The 19,315-nt window shown below is 45.0% G+C and overlaps 1 protein-coding gene across 8 annotated transcripts in view; it reads right to left on the bottom strand.

Moving 5' to 3' along the window:
* Nucleotides 1-19,315, bottom strand: part of STAU1 (staufen double-stranded RNA binding protein 1) — a 66,662-nt gene that overhangs the window by 2,844 nt on the left and 44,503 nt on the right. For 3 of the 8 annotated variants that reach the window (XM_017862759.1, XM_017862766.1, XM_017862765.1), the window contains 7 exons: nt 9,124-9,354; nt 7,841-7,984; nt 4,681-4,827; nt 3,023-3,098; nt 2,467-2,786; nt 1,815-1,937; nt 187-272 (listed from right to left, as the gene is read on the bottom strand). In XM_017862759.1, the coding sequence (XP_017718248.1) occupies nt 187-272; nt 1,815-1,937; nt 2,467-2,786; nt 3,023-3,098; nt 4,681-4,827; nt 7,841-7,984; nt 9,124-9,354 (1,127 nt within the window). Of the gene's footprint in view, nt 1-182; nt 273-1,814; nt 1,938-2,466; nt 2,787-3,022; nt 3,099-4,680; nt 4,828-7,840; nt 7,985-9,123; nt 9,355-19,315 lie in introns of those variants that run through there. The other 5 variants (XM_017862760.1, XM_017862763.1, XM_017862762.1 and 2 more) reach the window with 3 other exon arrangements.

Below are 19,315 nucleotides of genomic sequence, written 5' to 3'. Positions count from 1 at the left end.
AAAAAAAAAAAAAAAAAAAAAAAGTAGAGCTCTCTGCCCAGGGGATTTGGAAACCTTTCAGGCAAAAGGGCCAGAAAGTAACTCAGGCAAATATTTCCCCACTGAGTCAGCAGATAGTGTGAACTCAACACAAACGAGGGGCAGCCTCCCCATCATCAGTGCCTTCCCCTTCATCAGCGCACTCACACAGACATTGGTCCGTTTCCTGTTCTTGGCATCTCTGTACTTTGTTGGTCCAACTCAGACAGCAACTTTAAGATGTTCAGCGCAGCCTAGTGGGGATGGAAAGAAGAGTAAAGCCAGAGCCATCACTTGGGACCACAGCATGATACACTGGTCAGGCAGGCAAGAAGAGTTCCTGCTGCCCAGCAAACAGGTGGCTACTTCTTAAACTCTCGTACTACTAAAGAAAACTTTGAATTTTTAATTTAAAATACAAATTTAAAAAATACTCAGTTACCTCACTGAATCATAACCTCTGAAAATGTTGTATTTTCCTTCTAGTATTTTAACCTTGTGGTAACCAGACTGTATAAATGTTACATCCTGCTTTCTAACAAAAATCTATCATGTATTTTTCTTTCTACAGAGACAGGGTCTCACTAAGTTAAGTTGCCCAGGCTGGTCTCAAATTCCTAGGCTCAAGCGATCCTCCCACCTTGGCCTCCCAAAGTGCTGGGATTACAGGTGTAAGCCTCCACACCCGGCCTATCATTTATTTTTCTTATTACGTTATCTTCAGAGACACAGTTTTGTTGTTTTGTTTTGTGTGTTTTGAAACGGAGTCTCACCCAGTTGCCCAGGCTGGAGTGCAGGTTCAAGCGATTCTCCTACCTTGGTCTCCCAAATAGCTGGGATTACAGGCGCCCACCACCACACCTGGCTAATTTTTTTGTATTTTTAGTAGAAATGGGGTCTCACCACAATGGCCAGACTGGTCTCGAACTCCTGAGCTCAGGTGATCTGCCCGCCTCAGCCTCCCGCAGTGCTGGGATTATAGTGTGAGCCACCGCACCCCACCCAGAGACATTAATTTCATGCATGCATGATGTCCCATCAAGTAAATACACCACAGTTTGCTTAGATTTGTTAATCTGATGAATTCCTTTTCTCAGTTTTCTTGTAACAATAATTTCATTTGAATAGAACACCAAAGCAAGTGGTTTTTACAGCTGCCAGAACGTGGGTTCCTTGTTCTGGTGAGATAGGAAGTGAGTGCAGTCTCTGGGTGAGCTGCAGGATCCCAGTCGCCCCTCCAGACCAGCAGGGAAAAGGGAAAGGTGGACCAAAGCTGACGAGTTCTGATCAAGAGTGAGAAATCAATCCAATCAGCTATGACAAAAAGTCTTAAAAAATATGAACACTATCAAACAATTAATTATTCTCAAAGTCTACGGGAGAATCTTTCTCCCACCTTCCTCAGGCTAGTAACAAGCTGAACCAAGGCAGCCTCCACATAAACACACAACTTTTTTTTTTTTTTGAGACGGAGTCTCACTCTGTTGCCCGGGCTGGAGTGCTGTGGCCAGATCTCAGCTCACTGCAAGCTCCGCCTCCCGGGTTCCCGCCATTCTCCTGCCTCAGCCTCCCGAGTAGCTGGGACTACAAGCGCCCGCCACCGCGCCCGGCTAGTTTTTTGCATTTTAGTAGAGACAGGGTTTCACCGTGTTAGCCAGGATGGTCTCGATCTCCTGACCTCGTGATCCGCCCGTCTCGGCCTCCCAAAGTGCTGGGATTACAGGCTTGAGCCACCGCGCCCGGCCTCATAAACACACAACTTAACACCCTAATCCCTCACCCAAGGTGTGACATACCATATCATGGCAGGACTCCACATCCTTGCCGATACCATGGCTGATCAGAGGTGGCTGAGAGGAGCAATTGATAAGAGATACAAATTCGTTCTTGTTGTTTTTGGGGAAGTCTTTGTATTCAACCTAAGGAGGAAAAGAGAGCTGAGGCTAGGTAGGGTAGGCAACAGCAAGTATGAGTGGGCTGGAGGGCTACAGCTCCGGGCCCCACAAGCAAGGAGATCACCCGCTCTTCTCTCCAACTCAGCCTGACTGTGGCTATACCAAGACCTGCCCTGTCAGCCCAGAATCTTCCAGGAACCTAGGTGTCTGCTCAGAAGCCCTAGACTGGGAGAAGCCATATCCCTTTCCACCAGGCAGAAGGTGTCAGCATGATGAGTCTGTTCTTTGAAATCCAAATTTACAACCACTGCAAGTGGTTAGCAGCTTTGTTTTTAGGGTTGGCTTGCATTTTGAAATATTACTAAAGGATAAAGATGTTTCTCTTACCACATATGCTTACAATACTTCTATACTTCCTTCCCTGCCACCCTTCCACCACTGCTCCCCAACCCATCCCTGATTGAAGAAACAAAGTACAAAGTTCATTTTCTGAGAGAAGCCGAAGGATGACTGTCCTGAGGCACAGCCATCACAGCTCAGGCCTGACAGTTACCTGGAATCCCTGGACTCTGGAAAGATAGTCCAGTTGTTCAGAGGGTCTCGTGAGAGGTCCATGGGGTACGTGGCCTGAAGAGATGTTATTCTTTAAAATGGTCTCGGCTGTGGGCGAGGTGCCCCCATACAACAACTCTCGGGCTATCATGGCAGTTACCGTGGCCTTGGCAGGATTCGGAGCTGCCCTGGTAAAATCTTTGGTGTGATGTCCTTGACTAACTCCTACAGCCTGGGCGACCTCGGGCACCATGGGAAGAATTCCAGCAGGCAACTGCTGATGACTTAGGTAAGGCATCCTGAACTCATCCTCTTTATTACCTGGGAGGGACACACATGGTAAACACGAATCCACATCCACAGCCTGGAAAAACGCGATGACACCATCAAACCCCACGCTGGCCCTCCCCTTGGCATGCATGGCAGCGCAGGGAATCAGGGAATGATACAGACACTTTGCATGCGGGACCTCACTGGCTGAACTCCTGCTGTCATTCAGGACCCATGCAAATCCCAGAATCACATTCAGAGGAAGACGATATTAAGATCACACTTACTAGTCCCATTTTCATCCCCAGAGCCAGGTTCAAAAAAGGTTACTTTTCTTCCATCCCCTGGTTTCTTTATGGGTGTCTTAAAAAAGAAAAAAAAAAAAAAAAAGGGGGGGGGGGCATGAGCATAAATCAGATCATTGAAAAATTAGCTCCTGCTGTCTAAACCTACATAAAGTCCAATCAGCAATAACTGAGGCAATCGGCAGAAAAACCCTGCCCCACCTGACCACTGGCACGCTGAAGGACACCTGGGCAGAGCCTGCCTCCTTCTCCTAATGCACCCTCCTGCCCACACCCCTGCCCACAAAGAGCATCTAACAAAGTGCACTAACCTGTGAATGCTGAGCTGCACTCTGCACCCACAGGAAGACGGGAAGCATTTAACCAGAAAGAGCAGAGATGCTAGACGGTAGAGCCCACCAAGGTGGGGAAAGAAGCTTTCAGACTGAAGCTAAACAAATAAATCGAGAATATTTCCTGGAGCTGATACCCAATTAAAAAACAAGGTGACATTCCAAAATTAACACCCTTATGGGGAAAATGTTATTACCTAAGAATTCTGTCAAACACAACATCACCTTTCTACGAAGTAACAAAGGACACTATGAATGTCCTACAAGAATCTGAAATGCAAAACTCAAAATCCAAGTCTAAGATCTATACTGGTGGTATCTGGGGTCTCAGTCAGTTATTAACTGGCCACGACTGAAGCTGTTTCTCACGGTCGATATGACTGGCAGACATCAATGAATCAGGCTTGATTTCAAGTTTATCTCACCAGGACCATTCAGTGACGGGAAAGAAGATCAGCCTTGGCTTTTGCTGAGGTCCTGCTTACCACTTCTGGCAGACATGAATTTTTCTTGTTACGTTCCTTTTTTGTTGTTGTTGAGACAGGGTCTGTCGCCCCGGCTGACTGCAGTGGCATGATTGTGGCTCGCTGCAGCCTTGACCTTCCAAGGCTCAATCCTCCCATCTCAGCCTTGTAGCTTGGACTACAGGCACAAGCCACCATACCTGGCTGATTTTTAATTTTTTGTAGAGACAGGGTTTCATCATGTTGCTCCGACTGGTCTTGAACTCCTGGATTCAAGGTCTCAGCCTCCCAAAGTGCTGGGATTACAGGTGTGAGCCACCACACTTGGCCGTGAATTTTCCACAGGGATTATTTTCATCTGATATTTAACTCACATAGGAAAAAAGAAATCCCAAACCTAAACTTTGGATTTGCCCTGTCTCTGCTGTCACACCATCTTATTTTCCCAGAAAAAACAGTCTGTTTCACAATTAACGAAAGCCTAACAGTTATAAATCTTTCACATAGGCTTCATTTCTAGAGTGCAAATCACACTTAGTAACTTCAATCCTAATTACCCCTCATGCTCTCATCCTACGAATGGAGAGGAGCAAGCTGCCCTCCACGAAGGGTCCCCAGACCACAAAAATACTGACACAATCACGATCTAACCAGAGCCTACTAGGGCCAGTGGACATGCGAGGCCCCTCTGAGCACATTATGGTCCAAATGGATGAGACACTGCTCAGCAGGACTGCTTGAACTGTCAGGAGGATGAAGCCTTGCCTTGAGGCCTGCCCCTGGAGGTGCCCCAGTTCCCTAAGGTGAGGCGAGAGACCATTTCGCAATCAGCCCACACACTCACCTTCTCCTCTGACTTGAGTGCTGGTTTGGTGGGCTGCGCCTGCGGGACTTTGAAACCAAGGATCTCCAGCATGTTCTCGGCTGCATTGCGCTTGGCCACCTTCTTGTTGGTGCCCGCTCCTTCTGCAGTGTGGTTTCCAACCTTCACCTGCACAAAGAAGTCAAAACAGACCAGTGCTTAAACCTTCAGAATAACACCCAGGCAGGAATTGGTGTGTCAGCAAAATAATCCAACTATGGTCAGAAGCGAGATAACAGCAGTGTCCCGAACCTGGCCTCCTCGTCTGTGGGAGCTAATTATTAAATAGTCAGGAGTTTGGGAAGCTGGCTGTCAAACATAGCCAGTATTAAACCTTTAATTATATAAGTTGATAATTATTTTAACAGAGGTAATTTTTGACTGCATTTTATAATTATCTGTGTTCGAGGGTCTGTCCGGCTATTGCATTTGTATGATGGAAACAGTCTGTGATGGTGAACTACTGCACATCTCTTCTGAGCACTGCGATCGGAAGTATCACTTTGAGAGCTTGAAATCAGCCATAGTGGGACTATTGATACCACAGAAACATACAAATGCTACATATCAAAGATTAAGTTGTTTACTGATTGTCTAAACCTACAATGATGAAAAGGCTAATAAAGCAGGTTAATCTTAAAAGCATGAGAAGTCTGCAGCCACTACATTGTAACTATTACAAAAAACTGAAGTATCTTCCCATCTTTGAAAATTATTATCTAATTTAGCAGAGAAGCCACTCATATCATTTACAAATGAGTGATGTTACATGTCTTCATTGTTTTACTTTTTTTCTTTTTTGGGGGAGACAGGGTCTCACTTCATCACCCAGGATGGAGTGCAGTGGCATGATCTCGGATCACTGCAACCTCCACTTCCCAGGTTCAAGCAACTCCCCTGCCTCAGCCACCCAAGTAGCTGGGATTACAGGTGTGTGCCACCATGCCTGGCTAACTTTTGTATTTTTAGTAGAAACGAGGTTTCACCATGTTGGTCAGGCTGGTCTTGAACTCCTGACCTCAAGTGATCCGCCTGCCTTAGCCTCCCAAAATGCTGGGATTACAGGAGTAAGCCATCAAGTCCGGCCTGTTTTACTTTCATCTTACCTGTTAACATAAACAAAAAATATCAACCAGCCAGGCGTGGTGGCTCACGCCTGTAATCCCACCACTTTGGGAGGATGAGGTGGGTGGATCACCTGAGGTCAGGAGTTTGAGACCAGCCTGGCCAACATGGTGAAACCCCATCTCTACTAAAATACAAAATTAGCCAGGCATGGTGGTGGGTGCCCATAATCCCAGCTACTCGGGAGGCTGAGGCAGGAGAATCACTTGAACCCGGGAGACGGAGGTTGCGGTGAGCCAAGATCGCACCATTGCACTCCAGCCTGGACAACAAAGCAAGATTCCATTCACCCCCACCCCCCCACCAAAAAAAATGGAGCAAGATTCCATTCACCCCCCACCCCCCCAAAAACAACTATATATATTATATATATCTCAACTAGTATTCATGCTAGAACCAAAATCTTAAATCTAAAGTATGGATTTGTCAATGACATGAGCAACACCTTTGCTGAACTGGATAGTAATAAACCATTATGTGTTGTCTGATTTTATAAAACTATCGTTGGTGATTGTCACACTGAAATATGTGTGAAATTTACAATAAAGTGTATTATATATGATTTATAAATTGTGCTACACATCCCGTCAGTAAAATTTATAAAACACATGTATACATGTCAGTATAATTTATAACACACATCCTTTGTGTCAGTAAAATTTATAACACACATGTATATATATAACATACATATATTCAGCTCCTTCCACCAAACCACCCTCCCCAAGAGCTGGTTGTTAAACATGTTCCAGGACATCACTGCTTACAACCCCTTTCCAAGTTGATTGTAATAACAGGCACCTGGCTGCTAAAACGAAAGCCCAGGTCACAAGACTCAAGAGAGCCGAAGAAACCATTCCCTGGTCTGGGACTAAATTCCAACCTGGCCATCTACCAGCTACTTCATCTTGGGCAAATTACTGATGCTCTCAGCAAACTGCAATTTCCTTGATCATTCTTTTCCTGCCTTCTGACTGCATAGGTAAAACATACGAGGTCAACTTTGTAAGGCATACATTGCTATACAAGAGATGAGAATTCTGTCTGACATCAGAAAGCACTTAAATTCACATCACAATTAAGTTGAGCTGCCTATGTGAAATGACCACTTAGCTTTGAACTTAATAAGCTAAGTACAAAGATATGTTCCATACTAATCTGAAGTGTCACCTAATCTAAGGAAGAGGCAACCCTGGATTCCAGACTCCACAAGAATTAGAAGAAAGAGGAACAGATCTCTTGATACTACTTACAAAATTTACCTTTGGAAAATACGTAATGTCATAAACCTTCAAGGAGATGTAATGAAGAAAAACTTCACTCAGCACCCACCACCCCAGGACTCTCTTCTTCCAAATTTCGGTGCAACACACCCACATTCCCACCAGTGCACACAGCGGTAATGCTGGTGTGCAGACATTACATTCACATGCACTAAGTGTTTATTTTAAGCATTAAGATAAACAACGTAATCTTTGATATGTAGCCTTTACAGATTTCTGTGGTATGTTTAAGCTGTCAAATTATTGCAAGCCACAAGGTCTTAATAAGGATCACAACTGGCTGGGTACGGTGGCTCACGCCTGTAATCCCAGCACTTTGGGAGGCTGAGGTGGGAGGATCACAAGGTCAGGAGATCAAGACCATCCTGGACAACATGGCGAAACTCCATCTCTGCTAAAAATACAAAAAATTAGCTGAGTGTGGTGGCACATGCCTGTAATCCCAGCTACTCGGGAGGCTGAGGCAGGAGAATCACTTGAATCAGGGAGTCGGAGGTTGCAGTAAGCTGAGACTGCACCACTGCACTCCAGCCTGGGCGACAGAGTGAGACTCTGTCTCATAAATAAATAATTAATTAATAAACTAAATAAATAAATAAGGACCACAGTTGCTGGCAGAACATGGCCCACAGGATCCACCCTCCTCATGAAGGTGTCCAGGCCTTGAACCGCCATCAGCCCCCAAGGCTGGACGTGGTCAGTGGAAGGGGCGCCCATCATCCATGCCGACCCACCTGCATCACAAACTCCCTGCGGCGCGGGAGGCCTCGCTCTGTGAGGAGCATGTACTCTGGCTCCTTCTCCTTTTTTGCCTGCTGGATCTGGGCCAGTCTGCTAATCGGATTGATCCCCTGGCCATACTCCGGGCTTGTCTGTGGCTGAGGAACAAACAAGGCAGAAACTCTGTAATGTTACTCACTCCATGAACTTGGCCAACTCAGAGATCAGGATATGAGAGGAGATAAGAGATTCTGGGTTGACCTAATGGCTCAGAATTAGATGTTTTTAAATTTAACATTTTGAAAATGAAAAGATGTTTTCCTTTTGTATGATTGTTCCAGGTGGTTTTAAGTTCTTAGCAAACCAACATCAACATTTCACTATAACGAAGCATCACCATGACTGCAACAGCTGCTTTTTAACATATTTCAACTTATGACAGTAAATGGGCAGAAAAAACATAAAACAATATTCCTACAACTCCCCAAAAGTCTGAGCTATGATGGGCTCCCAATTTTCTTGAAAAGAACTCAAAATCCAGAAACCATTTTTTAAAAAAAGCTCAAGCTGATGCCACATGGCAAGAAGAACCTCAGAATCCCAGTTACTTCCTTGTGGCCACCTTCCGTGCCAAGGAACCCTCATTCACTCTGCTGATCAGAGAAGTGACTTCCAGGCCATATTAAGCAAAAAAGGGAAACAAAGGGGTATACATAGTATGCTTTTATGTAAGACAAATTTGGATCTTGATACAGCGTGAAACTACATATACTGAAAATCACAAAGTCCCCCATGGAATTATGTCCCCTTTCTGGGGTTGGGGAAGGGGTCAATATAATGCTTTCATAGATCCATTAGTGTGGCTCAAAAATCCAAAAGAAAAGGCACACAGAAAAATGTCTCACTCCCACCCTCCCGCCATGGGCCTCCTGCCTGGCACGGATCTCCTCCACCTTCAGAACAGCACCACGGTCACTGAGACAGAGGCATTGTTACTTCACCACGCGCCCCACAGACGGGCATGGCGTTCCTGCCCAATACCCCACTGTGATCGCTGGGGCTGTGATGATGTGTGTGCCCATCTGCGGGTACCCCTACTGAATTGGCACAGTGTCCTTATCTTACCTAACAGGTGGCTCTTGCAGCACCTCTAAGGGGTCTGGCAGGCCTGGGGAGTGGCACATTGGTCTCATCCCCTTTCACCTCGGGTACAGCAACCAGCCTCCTAAACCCCCCAACCACCTATAGATCATGAAAGCATCATGAAAACACCTTCTGTGTTCAGAAAAGTTCTCACCTTGACTATGGGTTTTGTTTTCTTTTTGATTCTAGGCTTTACTCGTTCAACTGCAGGCAGGGGCGGTAACTTCTTCAGCTCCTCAAGAACAGCTATGGCGGCGTTTTTCTTTGAAATCTTCTTGCTTTTCCCTTCACCTTCCCCCACAAACTCCCCAACCGAAACCTTGGTCACAAAGTTCTTCATGTGGGGTGGGCCACTCTCCCGGGCCACCTGTTTCAGAGGGAAAGACTGAGTGAAAGCGGACAGACACTTATTAAAAGCTGCAAGGCACACTGGCTGGCACACTTCACACAGACAAAGGGAAGGGGAATCAAGGACAAGGCCTATTAAATGAAATGACGCAGGGATCATTTCAAATGCTTTCTCGCCTTTCTTCTTACTTCTCCAACTGGTTTATGCTCTTGAGTCTGGTGAGTCCCAAAGAGTCAGGCATGAAATAAGAAGACTTTTTTACTCCCATGCCCCCGGCTCACAGGCTGTCCTGAGTTTAGTGTGGTCCAGTGCAACTGGCAAAAAGAAAGCTTGCCCAGCAAAGCCCAGAAACAAATGCAGCACAAATGCTCAAGTTTAATATCTGCTCTGAGCCTCCAGCCAGGACTAGGCCTACTAAATACTGGCTGCTATGTGGCCACAAAAGAGAATGAGACAAATCTCTAAGCACTGATAAAGAGGGATTCCCCGCACACATTAAGTTAAAAAAAAAAAAAAAAAAAAAACTACAAAAGAGTGTATATGGTATGGTAGCTTTAGTTTAAGAAAAAAAAGGACTTTATATAAATATCTACACATACATAAACAGACACACATGTTTATAAGCTCATTTATGAAAAAAAAAAAAAAACAGAGGAAGGATGAAGAAATCAATGGGCTGGACGTGGTAGCTCACACCTGTAAATGCCAGCACTTTGGGAGACTGAAGCAGGTGGATCACTTGAGGTCAGGAGTTCAAGATTAGCCTGGCCAACACGGTGAAACCCCGCCTCTACTAAAAATACAAAAATTAGCTAGGGGTGGAGGCGCACCTCTGCAATCCCAGCTATTTGGGAGGCTGAGACACAAGTATCCCTTGAACATGAGAGGTGGAGGTTGCAATGATCCAAGATCACAACACTGCACTCCAGCCTGAGTTGGACAGAGTAAGACCCTGTCTCAAAGGTTGCGCCACTACACTCCAGCCTGGGCAAAAGGGCGAGACTCCATCTTAAAAAAAAAAAAAAAGCAAGCAACGAAATTAGTTACCTACAACAGGTGTGAGGGATTAGGGCAGAGAGACGGGGGATGAGACTGGAATGATAGTTTTGACTTCTGGAAGCATTTACTGCTTTACATATTAAATAAATAAAACTAAGTCAACAAAGATGGGAAAAGAACCTAAAATAACTGCATATTAAAGTGATTACAATCCTGAAATGGACCAAAGACCTACACAGAGGCGCTAACATGCACAATTCTCAGAAGCAAACATGAGCGAATCTTCATGACTTTGGGTTTGGCAACTGGTTTTTAAGATATGAAACTAAAAGCACAGTCAACAAGAGGGAAAAAAAACAAGTCATGCTTAATCAAACTTTAGAACTTTTGTGTATCATGGACATTATCAGGAAAGTGATTACAATCACATAGACAGAAAAATCAGGCTGGGCAGGGTGGCTCGTGCCTGTAATCCCAACGCTCTGGGAGGCCAGGGTGGGAGGATCACTTGAGTTCAGAAGTTCAAGACAAGCCTGGCCAACATAGCAAGACCTTGACCTACAAAAATAAAAACAAAATTAGCCAGGTGTGGTGGTGTGCCCCTGTATGTAGTCCTAGCTACTACGCGGGAGGCTAAAGCAGGAGGATCACTCGAGCCCAGGAGACCAAGGCTACAGTGAGCTATGATCGCACCACTGCACCCCAGTCTAGGCAACAGAGCAAAACCTCGTCTCAAAAAGTAAAAAAAAAAAAAAAAAAAAAAAAAAAAAAAAAAATCTAACCGACATTAGCCAAGACACTCAAAAAAAGAAAAACAAAGTTAGAAGACTTATACTACCAGATTTTAAAACTTCCTATAAAGTCACAACAGCTAGCATATGGTTTTGTGTAAGGATAAACAGATCAACAAAACAGCATGAAAAAGACCTGCACATACAAGGTCACTCAATTTTTGGCAAACACACCAAAACAAATTAAAAATCTCTCTTAAAAAACTAGTACCAAAGCAACTAACTAGATATCTGCACGGAGCAGGGGGGAAAAAAAAAAAAAAAAAAAAAAAAAAAAAATCAAACCATCATCTCTAACTCATACCACAAACAAGAATTAATTAGACCTAGGATCACTCAAATGTGATCCAAACTAAAACTACAAAGATTTTAGAACAGGAGAAAGCCTCAAGCTGTAAGGTTGACAAAGAGTTGAACACAAAATATATCCACCATAAAGACAAAAGAAATTCCTCGGCCGGGCACGGTGGCTCAAGCCTATAATCCCAGCACTTTGGGAGGCCGAGACGGGTGGATCACGAGGTCAGGAGATCGAGACCATCCTGGCTAACATGGTGAAACCCCATCTCTACTAAAAAATACAAAAACTAGCCGGGCGAGGTGGCGGGCGCCTGTAGTCCCAGCTACTCGGGAGGCTGAGGCAGGAGAATGGCATAAACCCGGGAGGCAGAGCTTGCAGTGAGCTGAGATCCGGCCACTGCACTCCAGCCTGGGCGACAGAGCGAGACTCCGTCTCAAAAAAAAAAAAAAAAAAAAAAAAAAAAAAAAAAAAAAAAAAAAAAGAAATTCCTCAAAATTAAAAACCACTGGCCAGGTGTGGTGGCTCATGCCTGTAATCCCAGAACTTTGGGAGGCCGAGGTGGGCAGGTCACGAGGTCAGGAGTTCGAGTGAAACCCCACTGCTACTAAAAATATAAAAAATTAGCTGGGTGTGGTGGCAGGCACCTGTAATCCCAGCTACTCAGGAGGCTGAGACAGGAGAATTGGTTGAACCCGGGAGACGGAGGTTGCAGTGAGCCGAGATAGCACCACTGCACTCCAGCCTGGGCAACAAGAGCGAAACTCTGTCTCAAAAATAAATAAATACTAAAATAAAATAAAATAAAATAAAACAGCTCATCAAAAGACATTTAACAAGTAAAAAAGGGGGCCGGGCACGGTGACTCACGCCTGTAATCCCAACACTTTGGGAGGCTGAGGCAGGTGGATCACCTGAGGTCAGGAGTTTGAGATCAGCCTGGCCAACATAGTGAAACCTGGTCTCTACTAAAAATACAAAAAGTAGCTAGGTGTGGTGGCACATGACTGTAATCCCAGCTACTTAAGAGGCTGAGACAGGAGAACTGCTTGAACCCAGGAGGCGGAGGTTGTAGTGAGCCGAGATCATGCCACTGCATTCCAGCCCGGGCGACAGAGCAAGACTCTGTTTCAAAACAAAAAAAAGAAAAGAAAAAAAAAAGTAAAAAAGGGGCCAGGCACAGTGGCTCACTCCTGTAATCCCAGAACTTTGAGAAGGCCAAGGTGGGCAGAAGACGGCTTGAATCCAGGAGTTTGAGGCCAGCCTGGGCAACATGGCAAAACCTCGTCTCTACAAAAAAATACAAAAATTGGCCGGACTCGGTGGCTCACGCCTGTAATCCCAGCACTTTGGGAGGCTAAGGCGGGTGGATCACCTGAGGTCGGGTGTTCGAGACCAGCCTGACCAACATGGAGAAACCCTGTCTCTATTAAAAATACAAAACTACCCGGGCGTGGTGGCGCATGCCTGTAATCCCAGCTACTAGGGAGGCTGAGGCAGGAGAATCACTTGAACCCAGGAGGCAGAGGCTGCGGTGAGCCAAGGTCACTCCATTGCACTCCAGCCTGGGCAACAAGAGCAAAACTCTGTCTCAGAGGAAAAAATAAAAATACAAATACAAAACTTAGTCCAGCATGATGGCATGTGCCTGTAGCCCCAGCTACTTGCTTGAGCTCAGGAGGTCAAGGTTGCAGTGAGATAGAGATCGTGCCACAGAACTGCAGCCCGGGTACAAAGTGAGCTCTTTTCTCAAAAATCAAATAAAATAGTGATTTCAAAATATACATATTTCCTAGCTCTATTCCTAACAAGGCCTAGGAGCCATGGCTCTCCAACAGGAACAAGCATGCCAGCACCCTGTCCTGTCTCTACACACAATTCCCAATTAGAAGGAACTGGAACTTCTTGGAGGAATGTCCAAGACTGTTTCTATTAGAAATTTCTGTTTCCATTGGGGCTAAAGCTAGAGCAGGGAAAGTTCAAAGTGGGACTAAAACATTTTAATGTATCAGAAAGCATGGAAGTTCTCAAAATGTGAAGAGGGGAGGTACAAAGGTTATTTAATAAAGGACTATCTTGGCCAGGCGTGGCGGCTCAAGTCTGTAATCCTAGCCTCGGCGACAAGAGCGAAACTCTGTCTCAAAAGGAAAAAAAAAAAAAGGACTGTCTCTTCAATAAACAGAGCAGGCACAATCAGACATCCAAATACAAAAAAAAAAAAAGACAAAAATATCCCTTATGTCACAGTATATATGAAAATTAACTTGAATCATAAACCTAAATTTAAGAGCTAAAACTAAAATTTCTAAGGAAAATGACTTTAAGTTAGCCAAACATATCTTAGCACACACAAAAATTTGACGCCCAGGCGTGGTGGCTCACGCCTGTAATCCCAGCACTTTGGGAGGCCCAGGTGGGCGGATCACGAGGTCAGGAGATGGAGACCATCCTGGCTAACAAGGTGAAACCCCGTGTCTACTAAAAATACAAAAAAAAAATAAAAATAAGCCAGGCGTGGTGGCGGGCGCCTGCAGTCCCAGCTATTCGGGAGACTGAGGCAGGAGAATCGCTTGAACCCAGGAGGCACTTGAATCCTGAGGTAGGAGAATGGCGTGAACCCGGGAGTGGAGGGGTTGCAGTGAGCCGAGATCGCGCCACTGCACTCCAGCCCGGGTGACAGAGCAAGACTCCGTTTCAAAAAAAAAAAAAAAAAAAAAAATTGACAAACTACACCTCACCAAAATTCAGTACTTCTGCTCTTTGAAAGTCACTTAAAATCAAACGACAAGCCACAGACTTAGAGAAAATATCTGCAAAATACTTATCTGAGAAAAAACCTGAATTCAGAATATATATAGAACTTCCAAAACTCAGTAATAAAAAGACACTCAAAAAAACTGACAAGACACAAACCTACATTTCATCAAAGAAAATAGTAAAATAAAAACATGAAAAGAAGTTCAGTATTGCTAGTCTTTATGGAGACATACAAATTAATACCACAACAAGATACTACTGTCCACCTGCTAGAATGACTAAAAAAATTACTATTTTTTTTTTTTGAGACGGAGTCTCACTCTGTCCACCCAGGCTGGAATGCAGTGGCGTGATCTCGGCTCACTGCAACCTCTGCCTCCTGGGTTCAAGCGATTCTCCTCCCTCAGCCTCCCAAGTACCTGGGACTACAGGTGCGCACAATCATGCCCAGCTAATTGTTGTATTTTTAGTAGAGAAGGAGTTACACCATGTTGGCCAGGCTAGAATGACTACAATTTTAAAAGCTGACAATACCCAAGTGTTGGTGAGGATGTAGAGCAACTAAAACTCTCTCATATATTGCAGGTGAAATGCACAACAATACATCTGGTTTAGAAAACAGTTTGGCAACTTTTTTTTTTTTTTAAACAGTCTCGCTCTGTTGCCCAGGCTGGAGTGCAGTGGCATGATCTCGGTTCACCACCGCAACCTCTAACTCCCATGTTCAAGCGAATTCTCATGCCTCAGTCTCCTGAGTAGCTGGGATTACAGGCACATGCCACCATGCCTGACTAATTTTTTAATTTTCAGTAGAGACGAGGTTTCACCATGTTGGCCAGGCTGGTCTCGAACTCCTGACCTCAAATGATCCGCCCACCTTGGCTTCCCAAAGTGCAGGGATTACAAGCTTGAGCCCATGAACCCAGACAACTTCTTATAAAAATATTTATTTATCATGTAACTCAGCAAATCCACTCAAGTATTTATTCAAGAAAAATGAAAACATGTCTCCATAGATGTATATGTTTACAGTAGATTTACTAACAATCACCAAAAACTCAAAACAATACACATCTTCAACTGGTAAATAGATAAATACATTGTAGTGTGTACATACCATGTAACACTCTTGGTGATAAAAAGGAACAAACGCGGCCGGGCGCGGTGGCTCAAGCCTGTAATCCCAGCACTTTGGGAGGCCAAGACGGGCGGATCACGAGGTCAGGAGATCGAGACCATCCTGACTAACACGGTGAAACCCCGTCTCTCCTAAAAAAAAAAAAAAAAAAATACAAAAAACTAGCCAGGCGAGGTGGCGGGCGCCTGTAGTCCCAGCTACTCGGGAGGCTGAGTCGGGAAGCTGAGGCAGGAGAATGGTGTGAACCCGGGAGGCAGAGCTTGCAGTGAGCTGAGATCCGGCCACTGCACTCCAGCCTGGGCCACAGAGCGAGACTCCATCTCAAAAAAAAAAAAAAAGGAACAAACTACTGAAACACAACAGCATGAATAATGACTCCAAGCTAAGTTAAAGAAGCCAGACAAAAGGCAATGTACTCTATTTTTTCATTTATGTAATATTCTTAAAAAGGCAACACTATAGGGACAGAATGAGATCAGTGCTTGCCAGAGCCTGAGGATAGAGGGGAGAGACTCACTGCAAAGGGACACAGGGAAATTTATTGGGTGGGAGATGTTTTATTTTGACTGTGGTGCTGGTCACAGAACCATATACACTTATGAAAACACATCGAACTGTGCACTTACACACAGTGACTTTCGCTGTAAATTATACCGCAAGAAGCCTGACCACCCCTTCATCCAAAAAAACAACTGATGGGGGCATGTTAAAGGGCACAAGGGCCAATTTAAAAGACAATTTGGACATCAAAATGGGTGATGGTAACAATGGAGTAACACTTTGGGTAAAAAAAAAAAAAAAGCAGGCTGGGTGCAGTGGCTCAAGCCTGTAATCCCAGCACTTTGGGAGGCCGAGACGGGCGGATCACGAGGTCAGGGGATCAAGACCATCCTGGCTAACCCGGTGAAACCCCGTCTCTACTAAAAAATACAAAAAACTAGCCAGGCGAGGTGGTAGGCGCCTGTAGTCCCAGCTACTTGGGAGGCTGAGGCAGGAGAATGGTGTGAACCCGGGAGGCGGAGCTTGCAGTGAGCTGAGATCCGGCCACCGCACTCCAGCCTGGGCCACAGAGCGAGACTCCGTCCCAAAAAAAAAAAAAAAAAAAAAAAGGCAGCAATGCATCTATACTGATAAATTTAACTGTAAGAGGGGAGGAAGGAAACTTTTTTCTTTACTGTAGAATGCCAGCTTGGAAATGCAAAAAAATCATCATTTTGACATCTACCACAGTGACAATCAATGCCAGCAAGAATCATCAAGATCCCTGGGGCCAGGTGTGGTGGCTCACGCCTGTAATCCCAGCACTCTGGGAGGCCAAGGTGCATGCCTAATCCTAGCTACTTGGGAGGCTGAGGCAGGAGAATCGTTTTAACCCAGGAGGCAGATGTTGCAGTAAGCTGAGATCACATCACTGCACTCCAGCCTGGGCAACAGAGCAAGACTCGGTCCCAAAAAAACAAAACAAAACAAAAAAATTTGCTGGAACCACCGGGGAGACCTGTGAAGGCCCAGCCTTCAGAAGTTAATTACAAAGTGACATGAAGTGATGCTCTGAGAAGGATCAATATCACTCCCATAGCGATCCTGCCAAAAAATGCATAACCAGACCTAATTATGAGTAATCCATCAGAAACACCCAAATTGAGGGCCACTGTACAAAAATAACTGACCTTTAAACATGTCAATGTCATGTAACACAGAGAAAGGCTGACAAAGTACTGCAGATACTAAAGTTACTGCAGAGGCTAAAGAGAGACGTCAGCTAAGTGCAAGGTCTGAGTCTGTATCAGACACTAGAGCGGAAGAAACATTTCTATAAAGGACATCATTGAGACAACTGGTGAAATGTGAATATAGGACGTGTATTAGGTAACAGTACTATAGCAATGCTAAATTTCCTCTACTTAATAGATTGTGGTTAAGAGTATGTCTTTGCTCTTAACAGATACATGTTGAAATATTAGGAATTAAAGAGTATATATGCCACTTTCTGTCAATCCAGCAAAGCAAAAAACAGAAAATAAAATAATATATATATATTTATGGAAAAAGAAAAAGCAGGCTGGGTGCGGTGGCTCACGCCTATAATCCCAGCACTTTGGGAGGCCAAGGTGGGTAGATCACTTGAAGTCAGGAGTTCAAGACCAGCCTGGCCAACATGGTGAAATTCCATCTCTACTAAAAATACAAAAATTAGCTGAGTGTGGTGGCATGCACCTGTAATCCCAGCTACTCAGGAGGCTGAGGCAGGAGAACTGCTTGAATCCGGGAGTCAGAGGTTGCAATGAGCCAAGATCATGCCACTGCACTCTAGCCTGGGCAACAGAGTGAGGCTCCAAGGAAGGAGCGAGCAAATATGACAAAATGTCAACCACTGGTTAATCTAAGTGAAAGTTATACTCATTGTTCTATTCTTGTAACTTTTAGATAGATTTGAAATTTTTGAAGTGAAAAATTGAAAAAATGTCTAGTTAAGATAAGTGAGCCTACGAAATGGATGTACTTGTTTTTCTTGTTGTTGGTTTTGTTTCGTTTTGTTTTGGTGTCGGGGAGGGAGATAGCAGGGAATGGGGGTAGGAATTCAGCACAGTGGCCAGGAGCAGAGGTGTGGGAAGGACCTGGCCTGCTCAAGCACCTGTGGACTGATTTTAAAGAACTCCCATAGGTGCCATCCACACCCAAGGGCGGAGATTCTGAAACACTTCTTCCCACAACAGTGTTTTCCCTGTCCTCAGGTTAGACTTTGGAGGGACAGGTCAGCCACCCCGACGGCTCATTTCAAATTCACCCAGGCCCACCCTGGCACTCTCCAACGGCTTGCATTGTCTGCCCACATCAAGATCCCAGCAATCTAAATCTGGAGGATCACCTGGATTGCACGTGGTATGAGCATGTCACAACTGCCTCCCAATGACCGTATCAGCACCATTACATTTTCTAACTAAAACTGTATGTTTTATCAAAAGTCAAACTGTGGCTGGTAACAGTGGCTCATGCCTGTAATCTCAGCACTTTGGGAGGCCAAGGTGAGTAGATCACCTGAGGTCAGGAGTTCAAGACCAGCCTGGCTAACATGGTGAAACCCTGTCTCTACTAAAAATACAAAAGTTAGTCAGACGTGGTGGCGTGCACCTGTAATCCCAGCTACTCAGGGGGCCGAGGCAGAAGAATTGCTTGAACCCAGGAGGCGAAGGATGCCATAAGCCGAGATCGTGCCATTGTACTCCAGCCTGGGCAACAAGAGCAAAACTCCATCCCCCCAAAAAAAAAAGTCAAGCTGTATAAATTTTCCCAAAAAACCGGTTCCTGTCTTCCCCTACTAAAACACCTAACGCTGGCCGGGCGCGGTGGCTCAAGCCTGTAATCCCAGCACTTTGGGAGGCCGAGACGGGCAGATCACGAGGTCAGGAGATCGAGACCATCCTGGCTAACACAGTGAAACCCCGTCTCTACTAAAATACAAAACTAGCCGGGCGAGGTGGCGGGCGCCTGTAGTCCCAGCTACTCGGGAGGCTGAGGCGGGAGAATGGCGCAAACCCGGGAGGCGGAGCTTGCAGTGAACTGAGATCCGGCCACTGCACTCCAGTCCGGGCCACAGAGCGAGACTCCGCCTCAAAAAAAAAAACAAACAAACAAACAAAAAAAAAACCACCTAACGCAGCTTCCTATGTGACAAATTTATTACCAAAAACTTAATCAAAAATTACCATGTTCATTTATTCAATAACTGTTTCCTAAACATCTAAAACATGCCAGGCAATCTTTCAGCGGCAAGAGAAAGAAAAGACCTTGCTCATCATAATAATGCAAGCTAGTAAGAAATTCCTGATACGTGAGTTAATGAATATAAGTACTCATGCCACCAACTACATGCAAGCTGTGATAAATTACTTTATCACCACCAGAGGGCACTCCTACAATTCTTTTATGTGACTACTGTTAGGATTCCTGAACACAGTTAAGAGCCAAATCTGAAACCTTAGCAAAAGTGAAGGTGGAAAGGAAGCAATCTGA

Source organism: Rhinopithecus bieti, unplaced genomic scaffold, assembly GCF_001698545.2.
Source record: "Rhinopithecus bieti isolate Rb0 unplaced genomic scaffold, ASM169854v2 scaffold_65646, whole genome shotgun sequence".
NCBI lineage: Eukaryota > Metazoa > Chordata > Mammalia > Primates > Cercopithecidae > Rhinopithecus > Rhinopithecus bieti.
Note: the sequence above shows the minus strand (reverse complement) of the source record. Positions and strands in the feature narration are given on the sequence as shown.